This window comes from Pseudophryne corroboree, chromosome 11 (genome assembly GCF_028390025.1).
Source record: "Pseudophryne corroboree isolate aPseCor3 chromosome 11, aPseCor3.hap2, whole genome shotgun sequence".
Taxonomy (NCBI): domain Eukaryota; kingdom Metazoa; phylum Chordata; class Amphibia; order Anura; family Myobatrachidae; genus Pseudophryne; species Pseudophryne corroboree.
The window spans coordinates 126,483,466-126,501,663 of NC_086454.1; the positions used below are offsets into that span (position 1 = coordinate 126,483,466).

The following is an 18,198-nucleotide window of genomic DNA, read 5'->3' on the forward strand; positions in this document are numbered from 1 at the left end:
ACTGGCTGTTTGCTGCAGCCTTTTTCCTCTCCCTCTGCCACGGGGCAGAAATGAGGAGCCTTTTGCCCGCTTGCCCTTATGGGGCCCAAAGGACTGCGCCTGATAATACGGCGTCTTCTTATGTTGAGAGGCTACCTGGGGTAAAAATGTGGATTTCCCAGCCGTTGCCGTGGCCACCAGGTCTGTTAGACCTACCCCAAATAACTCCTCCCTTTTATAAGGCGATACTTCCATATGCCTTTTGGAATCAGCATCACCTGACCACTGTCTTGTCCATAACCCTCTTCTGGCAGAAATGGACAGCGCACTTACTCTTGATGCCAGTCGGCAAATATCCCTCTGTGCATCACGCATATATAGAAATGCATCTTTTAAATGCTCTATAGTCAGTAATATACTGTCCCTATCTAGGGTATCAATATTGTCAGTCAGGGAATCCGACCAAGCCACCCTAGCACTGCACATCCAGGCTGAAGCGATTGCTGGTCGCAGTATCACACCCGTGTGAGTGTATATACATTTTACTGCTTTCTGTCAGCAGGTTCCTTAAGGGCGGCCGTAGCCGGGGACGGTAGTGCCACCTGTTTAGACAAGCGTGTGAGCGCTTTATTCACCCTAGGGGGTGTTTCCCAACGTGCCCTATCCTCTGGCGGGAAGGGGTATGATGCTAATAACTTTTTAGGAATTAACAGTTTTTATCGGGGGGAAACCCACGCATCATCACACACTTCATTTAATTCCTCAGATGCAGGAAAAACTACAGGCAGTTTTTTCTCACCCAACATAATACCCTTTTTAGTGGTACTGGTATTATCAAAAATGTATAAAAACATTTTCCATAGCCTCAATCATGTAACGTGTGGCCCTACTGGAAGTCACATTCGTCTCTTAATCGTCGACACTGGAGTCAGTATCCGTGTCGGCGTCTGTATCTGCCATCTACGGTAACGGGCGTTTTAGAGCCCCTGATGGCTTTTGAGACCCCTGGACAGGCACAGGCTGAGTCGCCGGCTGTCTCATGTCATCAATCTTTTGTAAAGAGCTGACACTGTCACATATTCCTTCCATAAGCTCATCCACTCAGGTGTCGACTCCCTAGGGGGTGACATCTCTGTTACAGGCAATTTCTCCGCCTCCACATCATTTTCCTCCTCATACATGTCGACACAACGTACCGACACACAGCACACACACAGGGAATGCTCTGATAGAGGACAGGATCCCACTAGCCCTTTGGGGAGACAGAGGGAGAGTATGCCAGCACACACCAGAGCGCTATATATATATATATATATATATATATATACAGGGATAACCTTATATAAGTGTTTTTCCCCTTATAGCTGCTGTATTGTTATACTGCGCCTAATTAGTGCCCCCCTCTCTTTTTTAACCCCTTTCTGTAGTGTAGTAACTGCAGGGGAGAGCCAGGGAGCTTCCCTCCAACGGAGCTGTGAGAGAAAATGGCGCCAGTGTGCTAAGGAGATAGGCTCCGCCCCCTTCTCGGCGGCCTTTTCTCCCGTTTTTCTGTGGAATCTGGCAGGGGTTAAAATTCATCCATATAGCCCTGGGGGCTATATGTGATGTATTTTCGCCAGCCAAGGTGTTTTACATTGCTGCTCAGGGCGCCCCCCCCTAGCGCCCTGCACCCTCAGTGACCGGAGTGTGAAGTGTGCCTGAGTAACAATGGCGCACAGCTGCAGTGCTGTGCGCTACCTTGTTGAAGACAGATGTCTTCTGCCGCCGCTTTTTCCGGACCTTTTCTTGTTTCTGGCTCTGTAAGGGGGCCGGCGGCGCGGCTCTGGGACCGAGCTCCGAGGCTGGGCCTGTGTTCGGTCCCTCTGGAGCTAATGGTGTCCAGTAGCCTAAGAAGCCCAATCCACTCTGCACGCAGGTGAGTTCGCTTCTTCTCCCCTTAGTCCCTCGATGCAGTGAGCCTGTTGCCAGCAGGTCTCACTGAAAATAAAAAACCTAAAACTAAACTTTCACTAAGAAGCTCAGGAGAGCCCCTAGTGTGCACCCTTCTCGGCCGGGCACAAAAATCTAACTGAGGCTTGGAGGAGGGTCATAGGGGGAGGAGCCAGTGCACACCAGGTAGTCCTAAAGCTTTACTTTTGTGCCCAGTCTCCTGCGGAGCCGCTATTCCCCATGGTCCTTACGGAGTTCCCAGCATCCACTAGGACGTCAGAGAAATGCTGGTAGATTCACCATCATACTACAAACTGAATTACAGGCTTAACAATCCGATTTGTTTGCTGTAATATTCCTTCCTAAAGCCGAAATACTCTATTAGTATCAATATTTTTCATTAAGGACATTCACACACACTTCCTTGTAGTAAAATGTACATGTAGTAAAAGGTCACTGAATTTGGATATTATTTGTGGGAACATCGGATGGAATCCATTTCCAAATCTGGTTGTCACTGTTCCAACTCTCCAACCATCAGATGTTCATGGTAATTGAGAACTAATCTGATGGACAGTATTAAAATCAATCTGTGGCCAACTTTAAAACTAGTTTCTTTAAAGTGCCCCCCACTCTAATGAACTGTGCATATAATAAATATGAGAATATTGTAACTGAGAAGAGATGGACTTTCTCAGCTACCTAAAAGTAAGCACATCATTTATTTTTGCCATTATCCAAAATCTGCTTAACCTTAGATAAAATTATAAAAATGTTTTTGAATACCTCTACTCCTATGCTGCTCTTCCCAATGCATGCTTGTTGGTTCTGATAGAGACTCTTCATCCGGTCGCAGCTGGCCATTTGTGAGGGTCGAGCCCGTTTGTAGGATGAACTGTTGGAGGTTGCACTGTCTGAGGTCCTTATTGAGCTCCTCCAGCTCCTGATTTTTAGCCTGTAGAGAAACATTCCCATGAAAATCCATTGCAGTGAATATCCATTATTACACAGAATAAAATAACTTATTTTATTTTGCTGCCTTGGTACACAGTCCTAGTCACTGACTGATATAATACCTGGAACATTTGGTTTTCTAAATAAACACATGATAAATCCAGCCTAGTTGTTGCTGCCCAAGCAATAATAGTGATTGCTAACTTCTCAGGCAGAAAGCCATGTGGTCACTTTGCTAAACATTTCATTTGGACCTCTTAGCCGGTGTTCTAAATTCTAACACATGACTATTTCAGAATCCTTTCTATTGTGCGATAGAGAAAGGGCTGCGTGTTATAGGACGTGGTGAGAAGTATTCTAGTTTTGAAATGATAGTTCTCAGGTTGACTATTGTAAAACAATTAGACAATGCAGGCTATTCTTGCTTGACTGACCATACATAATTTAGCTTGGATTCACAAGATACGCTGGCCTTCTGTGTGAGCAGGTTCAATGATCACCTCCGGTTTGTTCACAGGGGTAATTTTCCACAATGCAAAACAAAACAGTCCACAATGTACCAGAATTTAAATGTGTACATCATTTTATGTACTGTAAAGGTAATATTACATTTTGGAATGTTAAGTGGACATTCCACTGTTGATAAAGTGCATCCTCCTCCATAAACACTCTTTCCAGGAGTTCCATCTCCTATCATGGGATCTGATACAGGTCCAAAGGCGGACGATGGATTTCCCTAGTCATGTATAAATCAACTAATCCCCCACTACATTTCTGCAAAGCAAGACTAACTGGCTGTCAGTCACTTACTGTCTGCTTAGTTACAGAGACACCGCCCCCCCAACTTGACAACCCACTTGCAGAGGAGTGAACTACAGTATGGTGATGCAGTCCTATGGGGCCGCAAACAAAAATCCCCTAGATAAAAGTAGAGTCATGGCTGACTGAATTGACCCCATGGTGTTATGCATAAAAACTACATTTATTTCATGTATATTATTCAGCTTTATATTAATGTCACACAGTGGCTTTACTTGCTCTTGAATAAATGACTGGCCAATTACGTAAACCACAATATTAAAAGGATATTTACAACTACATTTAAAACGGTCAATTAAATGTTATTATGTCCATTAAGGGTTCGGTATGAAAATGTCGCCGTCAGTGGATAGCAGTGAAACATTCCAGAACGTAAAGGATATTCGAGCACAGTAAATAGCAAACAAATTCAAGATACTTTCATTCAAAAAAGATGTTAGAAAATAAGAATATGTACATAGATCAGGGACATACATCCTGAAATTGCTGCACTAACACGGCAAAATAATCAGCAACCCTAATCAAAAAGGATTGCTACTGCTGGTGATAAACGAACACGATGGCTGATCAATTCTCCTGTAGGCTCCTGTGCGGCTTGGTTGCCGGTTTCTCAGCCCAAGTGATCGGAATTGCCTGTAAAGTGTGCAGCTTTAAACAAGGTGCAATAGGTGTCTACAGGAAATAACCCTTACTCAAACATTAAATGCCATACAAAGTAAGAGGTTTCCCATATATATGGGATGTAGTCAAAAGGTTGAGGTTAATTATGTTGGCAATTCATAATGCTGACACCACAATGTCAGGCAAAATGTTGACATTGTCAGAATATCGACATTAGGGTTGCTGGAGGGGAGGGGGGGTAAACACTAGAGAGTGGTGAAGGGATTAGAGTTAGTGATACTTACCGGAACTACAGAACATTGGAGGTCTGACCCAGAAGTGGTGGTCACATGAGCATTTGGACCAGAAGACGCCGCTGCAGCCGATAGGAGAAGCTAAGTCCCCGCGGGGACAACATGTTGACATTCTAACATGTTGACATTTCACCATTGTCTACATGATGAATGTAGGCGTGGTCAACATCGACAATATGATGATGCCATGATTAGGGGAAATGTTAGTATGCAGCAACTGTTAAAATGGCAAGATTGCGGTCTATACTGAAAAATAATCCTGATTTCACAGCATGTGTAACGCCAAATGAAACACTACGCCAGACTTGTTCTGTGCACAATTTTTCAGATCGTTATCAGGAATGCCCACAGGCCCAGCTGAAAGATGGCCTCTCAGCCTGTGTGTGTAGCATGTAATCATAGCACTTATTGGTCAAGGGGAATATCAATGGGCACTTGCCAGTTGGATTAAGTACATTTTGGCCACCCATGGATGATCGGGTGTGAATCATTAGATCTACACTAAAAAAGGTTTACAGTCAATAGGTCGACCACTAATGGTTGACCGGGTCAAATGGCCAACATGGAAATGGTAGAAAGTAGAAAAGGTAGACAGGGTCAAAAAGTTGACATGGAAATGGTAGACACAACAAAGGTTGAATTTTTTGTTTTGTTTTTATGGGTGTTTTGTCACTTTTCTGCCACAGAAAATCCCCATTAGTGTACTGCTTCGCTTGCCATGCTTCAGGCAAGGTTACTATTTCCAATCATAATTCACATGGAAGGTAAAGTGTGAAAAAGTTGAAAGAAAAACAAACAAAAAACTTGTGTTGACTATGCGTGTGTCTTTTATTGTCATGTCAAACTTTTGAACAGTCTACTATTTAGATGTCGACCTTTTGACCCTGTTGACCTAATGCATGTCTACCTATTGAGTGTAGACCTTTTTAGTGTAGCTCTATAGACAGGATACCAGATGATCTAGATCACCTCAAAACAGTAATACTTCATAATCACTTAGTAATATCCTATGTTCAACAACCAGGATGCCCATCAAATATACACCTCTATATCTAATTTTATACATTTTATTTTTCATAGGTCTCTAGGGACATTTTAGTTTTTATACGAGTATATATCTTGTGCTATATTGGTAACACTCCTCTAGACAATTGGTTTTTCAAAATGTTTTGCTTCTGGTTTGTTTTTGGTTTAAACTCTAGGAGACCACCGTAAACCCTTATTTGCAGGTAAACAAATTTAGACCGTCTCCAATGGAGAGGGAACGGATGTGAATAATAAAATATTCTCTGGAAAGTGCTGTGCTAAATAAATAACGGTTAAATAGAGCATTAATCCAGATTAGGAGTTTTTAGATTTGAAATGTTCCACAAGAGGTCACTATTGAGTTTTAGAATGTGAAATGTAGGTTTCAGAAGTTGGGCACCTTTGCTGTAAAAAAAAAAAAAAAAAACAACTTCCGCTGTAAATCATTTGGATATTGTGGTTATTTATTTTTGTTTAACTTTTAGTATTGAAACTCATTGTTGTTACACCAATTTAATGTAAATATAGGTACATTGATTTCCTATTATATTCCTTCAACTGCAGTGTGGTGGGAAACTGGGAATAAAAGGTTATCTACATATGAAGTAGATAATTCACAGACAAAAAGTTTATACATTGGAATACGCTGGAAAAATCTATCTATAAATCTGATTATCTTTGCAAAGATTATTTTATTAAGAGACAAAACATTTTAAACAGTTACATAACACTGAAGTAAACCTCATATTACACAACATATGCATATCTAGTGTAAACTACACAAGATCAAATTCCACAGAAATCATGTGTAGTGTTGGGAAACACATTTTAACCCGTTCAAAAGTAACCTCTTATAAGCCATATCTCAATCATATAAAATAGTTCTGTCAGAGGTGTATTCATAAAACCTGAGGAATAATCACATGTAACCAATTATATAATGGTGTTGTGCTATTTATTCATGTTAAGCTTCTCCTTTTATCAGACATAACCACCAATACCAGAAAGAAGCACTGCTTGACACTGGGCCTAATTCAAGGTTGATTGCAAAACAAAATTTTTCTCTAATGGGCAAAACTATGTGCACTGCAGGTGGGGCAGATGTAATATGTGCAGAGCATTAGATTTGGGTGGGATGTGTTCAAACTGAAATCTAAATTGCAGTGTATAAATAAAGCAGCCAGTATTTATCCAGCACCGAAACAAAATAACCAAACCAAATCTAAATTTCTTTGCACATGTTATATCTACCCCCCCCCCCCACAGGTCACATGGTTTTGTCCATTAGAGAAAAATGTTGTTTTTCAGTCAACCTTAAATTAGGTCCATAGCCACCAATACCAGCTAGTGATGCTACCTTAGTGTTCTCTCTAAACGCAGGGTGCTGATCAGTCATGAGGGCATATTTTAATTTTGAAAGGCAAATTTTTAGATGTGATGTATTGCTACAGCAGCTGTAGCGATACATCAAATCTAAAATTTTGCCCGTCAGAATTAAAATATGCCCTCATGACTGATCAGCACCCTGCATTTAGAGAGAACACTATACCTGACCTTGGTGGCTATATAGAAGCATTTCAGTCATTTGGATACTTTACTGTCAAACTTTCATTGAACAAAATTAAACTATTTAAACAAATAATTATTGCGATACAAATCATTAAAGTGATTCTAAATAAATTCCAAATATAGTTATCGTGGTGGAATTTGTGATGTCGCCCAACCCTAGTACACAATTTTTTTACTTTGAAAATGAGCGCCTGTCTTTCTTATGAACCTTTCTAGTGTGTTACAGTATAGAACATTACAATAGTCTAAGGCAGAGGTTCCCAAACGCTGTCCTCAAGGCACCCCAACAGTCCAGGTTTTAGGTATAGCCATGGCTCAGCACAGATGGTTAAATCAAATTGACTAGGGTGCTAATTAAGTCACCTGTGGCCAGGCATGGATTGGATACATTTAAAACCAGGACCGTTGGGGTGCCTTGAAGACCGAGTTTGGGAACCTTTGGTCTAAAGTCACAGTTTAATGTGTTAAACCCATTAACAAATCACTTCAGCACAACTTTTCATTCTGTCTGATCTTTAAACACTTGCTTTAATTTATTTACACGCAAAGGAATAGCATTGTAGTGAGTATTTCTGATTTCACATGCCTAACCCAAGCCTGGTTTTTCTACAGCTGAGCAGTAAGCCTACCTCTATGTTCCTCCTGGCCACATCACAAGCCCTCTCCACATTAGACAGGTTGTTCTCCAGTTCCTGGCTCTGTCCGTTCTTGGCTTCTAGTTCCTTTCTCATTTTGGTTACCATTTCTTCAATTTCAGTGTGACTAGGTTGCCCTGAAAGTCTCTTTGAGGCCTCTTTCTGGATTTCCTGCTCGAGGGATTCAGTCCTTTCACTCAACTCTTTGATCTTAAGTGAGTAATCTTCCATTGTTGCTCTTAATTTTCTAATTTTTTCCTGCCTTTGTTGCTCCTCTAACCGTTCTCTTTCCAGTTCATCTAACCAAAACATTTCCTCTCCCAGCTCAGCGTCATTTCGACTAATAAGTCGTTTCAAGAAAGCCACCTCGTCCTCTTCCTCCTCATGAGGTCCACCAGCCCTGCCTCTTTCCCATGTTTGGAAGTCCTTGCCTAAGGAGACATTTTGCATTTCCAGTGTCTTCAGTTGCTCTTGTTGCTGTAGTACCATCTTAAACAGATCCTCCTTGCTTGGCTGTCTATGGGCTCCATCTTTAATAACTTTACCATTTTGCTGCTTCTGCCTGTGCTTGAGCAAAATGTCACTTGAACTCATAGGTCCTAGATTAAAAGTCAAAGATTTTTTAGGTTCTTTTGACCTTGTGACCTCTGTGCTAAGTGTCCGAGGGTTCAGAGGCAGGCTGGACCTTACAAAGTTTCTCTCTGGAGGTAGAGGAACACTGTCAGAGGAGGGGCGTTCAGCTAAACTAGGTCCTGTGCGCCTCAATATGAAATGGACATCATTGGCATACTGTCCACTCTTGGCCAGGAATTCCAAAGGTTTCTCATGAGGCAAAAGCTGCCTTTCTTTGTCCCGTAGTGTCTGGATGAGCACATAACGTCCTGTCTGACCTGTAAGAACAATAATTAGGATGGAATTAATAAGAAATCAGGATTTTCAGAGAAAACCTCAAACAAAGATTCCTGGTAGCCAACTGTTTTGTAAATACATCTAGAGAAAGGTTCAGGTTCAGAATTAGGGGTGAAATTATCTTAAAAACACTTCAGAAATGTTGCACAATTTTATTAAGTTGACAGCACTTACTGCTTGGTGATCAGTAGATTAAATAGGATCTTTGATTAAAATGTAGAAATGCACAAAGCATGCAGCAAAATTGTTAACATACCCGATTATTAATGGAATGAAGTAGGGAGCGTCACAGTGTAATAATCCATGCACTGGCCAATAAATGCATTTTAGCACAGGCAATGTAAGGCAACTCCACTGCATGGTCCAATGGTGATGCATTTATTTGCATAAATAATAGTATTAACAGAAAGTGAAAACAGATTCTATTTTACAAATGGAGAATCTATAAAAAATATTTGTTCACTTTCTGGTTATTCCTTATTGTCTGTGCATTCAGCTACATGAGCACAGGGCTGTGATGGAATTATGTGTTCGGTATCCATTTGGATGGTCGACCATGTTAAGGTCGACCACTATTGGTCGGCATTGACAAGGTCAACACAGACATATGGTCGACACATCAAAATGGTCGACACAGGACATGGCTTTTTTTTTTAAATAGATTTTTTACTTTTTCATACTTTACCATCTACGTGGACTATGATTGGGAACGGTAGCCTGTGCCGAGCACAGAGGTAGTGGAGCGAGGCACTTTGCCCGCAGCGAGCCATGCAAGGGGACGCGGTACACTAATTGGGGCTCCTGGTTATGTTACGGAAAAACACCAAAAACAGTTAAAAAATCCATGTCGACCTTTCATGTGTTGACCTGTCCCGTGTCGACCATTTTCAAGTGTCGACTATTAATCCATGTTGACCATGTCTATGTCAACCAATAGTGGTCGACCTAATGAATGTCGAGCATTCATACCAGACCCATGTGTTCTCACCCAAATTCTGGTTTTCCAACAGTTACAGGTATAACAAGAAATGTAAGAACTTGCCTTCCAGTAACACTTATTTTATAAAGCAAAGATTGCTCTACATAAAACAGATTTCAAATTAATTAACAATAATGCTGATAGTGAAATAAACAAATCTACAATATGGTGTTAGCTCCAAAAGAATCACATGTAAAACACTGTGCAAATTTCAAGCTCGTGTGTACAAACTATAAGCATTGGTAGCGATTTGTGAATAAGAACATTAAATATGCTTTGTTCTACAAAACAAAAAACAATTCTATCAGATTTTATTTATTTATTTATTTTTTTAACAGTTTTCATTCTTTGTTTCTTACAAGAGGAGGGTAAACTGAACAGGGATCCATCGTGATATGAAAATATGTAGAATTTTGAAAGATAAACTTATTCTAAGTGCTTGCAAGTTTTTACATTCTAAACTAAATCAAAGCCTCATTATCTTACTAAATGCTTCCCATCCTCTATAATAAAAGGCTAACGCTGCTCCTCAACTCTGTGTGTGTGTCAAGTGTTTTGTGTGCCGGCGACCACTAGTTGGCTACCGACGGAGCATTTCAAGGGTTCAATCCAATTAGCCGTGAATGGTGCAATGTCCCGTTGCCGCACTGTTTCAAAGCCAGCAACGGCACCAGATCTTGCATCCTTCACGTGCTGGTTTCAGACTGAATTTGCACAAAATTGCTCGGACCTCTATAAGGTGGGGAGCACTTTTGTGCAAATTCAGGCTGCCATAAAGTGCATCCACTGCCGCGATGACTCGCACCCGACATTACTGTTATGTTGTGCCGTCATTTTGACAGGCTTGCAATGGTCTGAAAAGTAATACAGCATGCACTTACCTATTGCCTGTGCCAGTGCTATGACCACGTCCTGGCAGGATGTTCGCTCGTTGACCCCACAAACGACTCTCTGTACCCCATCCACCCACACTTTTAACTCCATGCTGAAGACAAAGATTAGGTGTGCAGGAGAAGACTGGGTGAAGTGGATGTCTGCTGCTTAGTAGCTCCTCATCACAATTCACAAGGTGTAATCCTAGAGAGAAAACAATAAATAAAAGGAATTGTAAAACTGATCAGCGCAAAACTTAAAATAGAGGAATGAATGAAAAGCTGTACTGTAAGACATGGTAGCGTTTACAACAACCTTGCTGCATTTTTATTGTCCTTAGGGGACATCCAGGGTGGGCTTGTCATTAAGCAAGGTCAAGATGATACGATTTACTGCAAACCAAGTCATAAAGCCCTTGGACTGTCTACTTCACTCCTGGGAGATCTCATCTCCCAGGAAAACGATCAGTATTTCAGAAGTCTCCTGGACATCCCAAGAGTGTAAGTGAGCATGGTTTACATTCATTGGGTCCACTCTGGCCTTTACATTTTGTCTCTAACATTCCAAGAACTTTTTTTATATTTTTTTCCCTTGATATAACTTGTCATCTGCACAGACCATAGACAAAAATATGTTATGTTGTCTTAACCAATAAGAACCAAAAATTTAGCCCATCAATTTGCTAGGAATCTGTATCATCCCTGAGGTACATCATGACAATATTCAGACACACACCGTATTAAAGAATCTCATAGTGTTGAACCTTACAAAAAGTTTATGTATTTTTCATGGTAAATGAATAAAATACCATGAAATTTCATCATATACCATAGTAATCTTGTAAATTTTTTGAAAGGTGAATTCTATTGAAACCTGACTGAGGCTACAAAATGGCTGCCTGCACTGTGTAAACTTCATAAGCACTTTAATGAAGTCTGCGTGAGGAGCTCTGAGTGTTAGTCCAGTAGACCATATTTATTGTAACATGAATACAGCCAAATACAAGCAGTGGAATGTAAAAATACCAGCAGAGTTACAGGTACAATGACAGAGGGTAGCGTGTTTATAAACAGAATAGCCTCAGAAACCGTGGAAGTGAAGATGGCCACCACTCCCTAAAATGGGAGGAGATGCTGGTGAGTCAGAACCTAAAAATCCCAAGACATGACATGCAAATCAAGTGAAGGTATATTTATATCCACACATGTACACCACACGATTTCTCACTGTACAGATCATTATCAGGAAAAACATTCAGTCTTTCAATGATTACTGAATGTTTCTTATTACCAGCCATGTGTTTGCATAAGGTGTTTTCTCTGCAGGACTGAACATAAAGGTTACACTACATTGCTAAGATATACACGTGGAAGATAATTTGCATGTACAAACACTATTCACACATGTATACAGCACAAGAATGACAGCCATTCTGCACATATTAACTGGAAGGTATGACAGATGAAGGTCATGTATTCTGGGGTATCCATAACATGTACCGAATACAAATGTTAGCTCTAGCCAGATACATATTCTGGTGACAAAAGTAAATGTGAATTTGTATATCAAAATAGAGATTGGTCATTTGAGATTTTCCTGAATATCAACAATTCCAGGTCCTGGAAGCAGGAACTCTGTGTCCTGTGTATTTTCAGATCCCTAATATAGGGCCTAATTCTGAGTTGATTGCAGCAGCAAATTTGTTAGCAGTTGGGCAAAACCATGTGCACTGCAGGGGGGACAGATATAACATGTGCAGAGAGAGTTAGATTTGGGTGGGGTGTGTTCAATCTACAATCTAAATTGCAGTGTAAATATAAAGCAGCCAGTATTTACCCTGCACAGAAACAAAATAACCCACCCAAATCTAACTCTCTCTGCAAACGTTATATCTGCCTCCCCTGCAGTGCACATGGTTTTGCCCAATTGCTAACAAACTTGCTGCTGCGATCAACTCAGAATTACCCCCATAGGGCCCATGGCCACACCAGATTTCACAACAGCATCTCGGCAACCATTTACATTTGTGAAATTGTTGACAAGCTTTAGAGATCAATCAAAGTGATTATATTCAAACAGCGGATATCAATCACTGAGCTGTTAACACTCCTGACAGATTCAGACTGTCATAGAAAACTATAGTTCCAACAGCCAATAATGCAGGGGCCCACACAGAGTGAGCTTTTAATCAGGAGTCTCCCTCTTGTGGCTCAACTATTTATTAACAGCAGCTGCAGAGGAGCTCCTCCATGTCAGTCTCACGGGATAGTGACTGTGAGCAATTTGCTGTCGGGGGGAGGCGTTTCTTGTACAGCAACTTAAATAATGGGGCCCCACTAGAGGGGTCTATTCATGAAGCAGTGAAAAGTGTGGAGAAATGAGCCCATGACAACCAATCAGCATTGAAGTAACATTTATAATTGACATACTGTACAATTGTACAGAGCAGCTGATTAGTTGCCATGCGCAACTTCTCCACAGGCTCACTTCTCCACTCTTTTCACTGCTTCATGAATAAACCCCTCAAACACTGGGTCAGATGTATTAACCTGGAGAAGGCATAAGGAAGTTATAAACCAGTGATATGTGCAAGGTGATAGATACACCAGCCAATCAGCTTCAATATGTAAATTAACAGTTAGGATCTGATTGGCTGCTGCCTTTATCGCCTTGCACATATCACTGGTTTAGCACTTCCTTATCCCTTCTCCAGGTTAATATATCTGCCCCACTGTCGCGACATCCTCACAAGTAGAGCTTATTTTACTGTGATTTTACCTGCCTAAACTCTAAAGCAGAGGTTCTCAAACTCGGTCTTCGGGGGCACACACAGTGCATGTTTTGCAGGTCTCCTCACAGAATCGCAAGTGAAATAATTAGCTCCACCTGTGGACCTTTTAAAATGTGTCAGTGAGTAATTAATACACCTGTGCACCTGCTGGGTTACCTGCAAAACATGCACTGTGTGTGCCCCCGAGGACCGAGTTTGAGAACCTCTGCTGTAAAGATTTACCTGCCACTCTACATAACAAGGGACACCTTTACTTTGCTGACAAGCTTGTAGTGAACCTGGTGAGGTAATCAGATCAAGGCATACGCCAATGTGTGAATGTGATCGTTGAATTTTACAGTGTCCCTCTTTAGGCATATGAAATAATGGTGGAAGATACGCTAACAATGGTCAGGTTGATAAATATGCAGATTTACAAGACATTGGTGTGTATAGCTGGCCATACACCTAAAGATTTATTGTCCAATGGTTGGAATTAAAATCTGGTAATGTATGGGAGCAAATGACAACTGACCATTTGCTCCAAAATGCCAGAAAACTGACAAAAACAGTCGTTCAGACAAATTGGTTAAATCAATGGATTTAACCAATTTGTCTGGTTGACCATTTTTGTCTACTTTTCAGTGTTTGGGAGCAAATGGCCAATTGTCATTTGCTCTCATCCATTACCAGATTTTCCTTCCAACCAGCCAGATTTGACGGTTCCGGTATGAAAGGTCGACACATGAAAAGGTCGACATGCGTTTAACGTTTTTTGGCGCCATTTTTTTGCGTAAAGTGACTGGGAACCCCAATTAGTGCACCGCGTTCGCTCGCCATGCTTCGGGCATGGTGCCTTCGCTTCGCTCGGCACAGATTACCGTTCCAATCGTAGTCCACGTGGATCGTAAAGTATGGAAAAGTCCCCCCCCCCCAAAAAAAACATCAACAAACTCATGTCGACCTTTTCATGTGTCGACCTTTCATGTGTTGACCATTTTCATGTGCCGTCCATGTCGATGTCGACAAATAGTGGTCGACCTAATGACTGTCGACCATAACATGGTCGACCATGTGAACGGATACCAGATTTGACAATCAATATTCAGGTGTATGGCCACCTTAATAGTGCTAAACAATTTAACACAGATGCAAAAGAAACCAAATTAGATTCTTCTGGAGCAATAAAAGAATTAATCTCTTTAGCAACACACAATTATTAACAGTGATGATTTGCATAGGGAAATTACAACAAACAATGTAAAGAATGCAGACACAGCAAGTTTATGGTAATGGTTCTGGTGAGGTCATCCATGAAAATAAATCCATATATATTTTATATACAGGTTGAGTCTCCCTTATCCAAAATGCTTGGGACCAGAGGTATTTTGATTATCGGATTTTTCCGTATTTTGGAATAATTGCATATCATATTGAGATATCATGGCGATGGGACCTAAATCTAAGCACAGAATGCATTTATGTTACATATACACCTTGTACACACAGCCTGCAGGTAATTTTAGCCAATATTTTTAATAACTTTGTGCACTAAAAAAAGTGTGAGTACATTCACACAATTCATTTATGTTTCATATACACCTTATACACACAGCCTGAAGTTCATTTAATACAATATTTTTAATAACTTTGTGTATTAAACAAAGTTTGTGTACATTGAGCCACAGAAAACAAAGATTTCACTATCTCACTCTCACTCAAAAAAGTCCGTATTTCGGAATATTTGGATATGGGATACTCAACCTGTATAATGCAGCAAGAATCAAACCCTTAAGGTGCCCACATACTAGACGACTCGCAATGTCGTCACAGATTTCCTTTGAACTCCCCAGCAGTCCCGGACAAACAATATTGTGCATAAAAGTGTGCAATATGACCAATGATAAAGCGTACGTCTCGTTAACGAGCTGACTAGATCTTGCTGCATGTACCAAAGATGTGAGGCTATGACATATGACCCGCGGGACCACGCATCTGTATCGTGGACACTGCGCGATGTATAGTTCAGATGCATCGCAATCGGCCTAATCGTGACAAAATGCTAGTCTTGTGAGTTCTAGGTTTAGGTTTCCAGCTCACAAAACAGATGAGAGAGCATGCATACTGAAGCTGGTTAAAGACATCATTATCAGATTGTAAGAGAGAGTGTGTGTGTGTGTGTGTGTGTGTGTGTGTGTGTGTGTGTGTGTGTGTGTGTGTGTGTGTGTGTGTGTGTGTGTGTGTGTGTTTAATTGGATAATAAAATTTGGGAAAGCGGATGAAGTCAAGTTTGTTGAATGGTGGTTATTTTAACCATGCCACAAATCTGTACTGTTATTATAATTGATCATTTGTTCTTAATCTGAACCTAGTCAACGAGAAAAATGTACGTGTCAATGGCCACGTTTCATCATTCAGGACACACTCCATGTAAAGAGCACACCTGGAAGGGAGACTACACAGTCATGGCTACCATTTGGATGTAATTATCATGGACAAATCACTCTCCCGTGTTAGACCTATCTGCTACATGGTCTTTGTGATCTCCCTGCAAGCATTACGGCTGATGAATGCAAAGAGGAAGGACATCAGGTGGTAACTAATGATAGTAAGGACACCTGTCTGTCACATCATCCGCTGCTGTCCGTATACTGGATCCAAACTAGGCAGGTCCTGAGGGACAACAGAAACAGTGTTCCCAATGACAGGTGGAGGAAAGATGGTGAATGAAGAGTGCCTATCAATATATTGTTATGGAGTCTAGTACCTCCCATAGAGAATGGAGATCAGCATATAATATTATTTTGCTTTTGTGCAGTGCTGTAATTTTTTAATTTTATTTAAATGTTGCCTTTTTGGAAACTAATCCCGCCAGGGACAATCATTAACAATATATTTTGAATTTGTTTCACATGAGTAAGCCAGGTGGGCAATTCTTTTCTTTCTTTCTTTTCTTTAAATGAAAAGTCCACCCTTCCCAAACATTCAAAGGTAAAATGTATGCACAACAATGACACAGTCGCTAAGGTAAATGGATGAAGTGAGCGATTGAAATAGATCTGTTTTATATGGTATTACTTGTTCCCCTCAGGAATGTGCCTCACTATAATACAGAGGTTCCCAAACTGTGTGACATGGCTCCCTGGGGTGCCTCGGGACACTTGCAGGGGTGCCCTGGGTTGGTGGTCCAGGACCAATTCAAATTATTCATGGTCAATATAATAGGGAAAACCAGTGCTGGTGGCTGCCAGTCATAAAATATGTGGCCAAACAGAAGCGAATCTTGTCCCTCACCACACAACTGACCCTAAGGATGACATATAAACGCGATCTACTTAATGTAATATTTCTTTCTAAATTTCTCAATAAGAAATTTTTGCCCTAGGGGTGCCGTGAAAAAAATCCTGATATTCTAGGGCGCCGTGATTCAAAAAAGTTTGGAAACCACTGCTATAATAGATCATCATGTGCCCGATTTACTCATAGTAGCGAACACAGTTATTAGGCTTGGTTTCAAACATTAATCCTCCCTAATGCATTATTGTACCAATGCACAGACATAGTTACATTTAATAAAGAGTATATTCAGTTATGGGCACCTTGGAGAGCCACACTTGCTTGCATTGCCACCAGGAGGAAGCAGACATTTGTCATTGTTTGTGGGCCTGTCCCATTTTCAAGTATTTTTAGCACAACATTTTGGCCAGTCTTAAATGGTAGTAGGCAGTCACAACTCTGTTGATTGGACATAACCCGTATATTCTGGGTTTTTTATCCAAAACAGAGAAATATGCATTTATTAGTTGTATGTCTGTCAGCTGCCATACTGTTTCCTCTGCAGATTTAAACTAAAAGTGTACGTGTCTCCTATATGCACTGAAGACAGCCATTTTGTGGGATGAACAAACATTCTTACTCAATGGGAACAAGCTAGTGCAGTGCTTCTCAAACCATGTGCCGTGGCACCCTGGGGTGCCTCGGGACACTTGCAGGGGTGTCTTGGACTGATGGCCCAGGACCAATTCAAATTATTTATGGTCAATGTAATAAGCAAAACCTGTGCTGTTGGCTTCCAAATGATAACAAATGTGGAGAAAAAGAAGCAAATCTTGTCCCTCACCACACAAATAAACCTAAGGATGACATATTTACCTAATTTAATATTTCTTTCTCAATTTCTCATAAAGAAACTTTTGGCCTAGGGGTGCAGTGTTTTTTTTTTTTATGATCCTCAAGGGTGCCATGATTCAGAAAAGTTTGAGAACCACTGAGCTAGTGGGTCTTGGTAACTTAGCACTGCCCAGATACTGGCTTTCTCCATTATATGTAGAGGATAGCTACTTTACAAATATTAACCAAAGTATCATATTTGCCTACTTTTTGGACCTCTGCCTCAGAATCTCTAAGGGGCAAGTGTCATTGAGTATCAAAGTGAGGCCAGAAAGCTGCAATTCACTTCCTCAAGGGGAGGGTGGTCTACTTTCCCAGCAGTATGGGAGACTCAGGGTGCCACAATTATAACTTTTAAATAAAACACTAAAAAATTAAATATTTTATAACCATGAGAGAATATTTTGAATGGCATCCTACTATCACCCTCCTTACCATTATTATTGATAACAGACACACAGGCTAGGACTAAAATTGTCAGAAGTCTATTAACCTCCCAGTTTGTCTTTGGTGTGTGGGAGGAAATCTGATCAACTTCAGGAAGCCAACAAAAAAACAAAACCCAACATGGAAAAGGGGGGGGGGGGAGACATACAAACTACACACAGACAAGCTGGGAAAGGAATACATGGCACCAATATTTACAGAGAGCAATTCTAAAATTACAATTTC

The 18,198-nt window shown here is 40.8% G+C and overlaps 1 protein-coding gene across 2 annotated transcripts in view; it reads right to left on the bottom strand.

Annotated features, from left to right (window-relative positions):
- RASSF7 (Ras association domain family member 7) overlaps positions 1-18,198 on the bottom strand; it is a 99,143-nt gene that overhangs the window by 13,915 nt on the left and 67,030 nt on the right. For both annotated transcript variants that reach the window (XM_063944794.1, XM_063944793.1), the window contains exons 2-4: positions 10,595-10,790; positions 7,820-8,715; positions 2,695-2,863 (exon numbers count right to left, since the gene is read on the bottom strand). In XM_063944794.1, coding sequence (XP_063800864.1) covers positions 2,695-2,863; positions 7,820-8,715; positions 10,595-10,697 — 1,168 coding nt within the window. In that variant the 5' untranslated portion in view covers positions 10,698-10,790. The remainder of the gene's footprint in view (positions 1-2,694; positions 2,864-7,819; positions 8,716-10,594; positions 10,791-18,198) is intronic.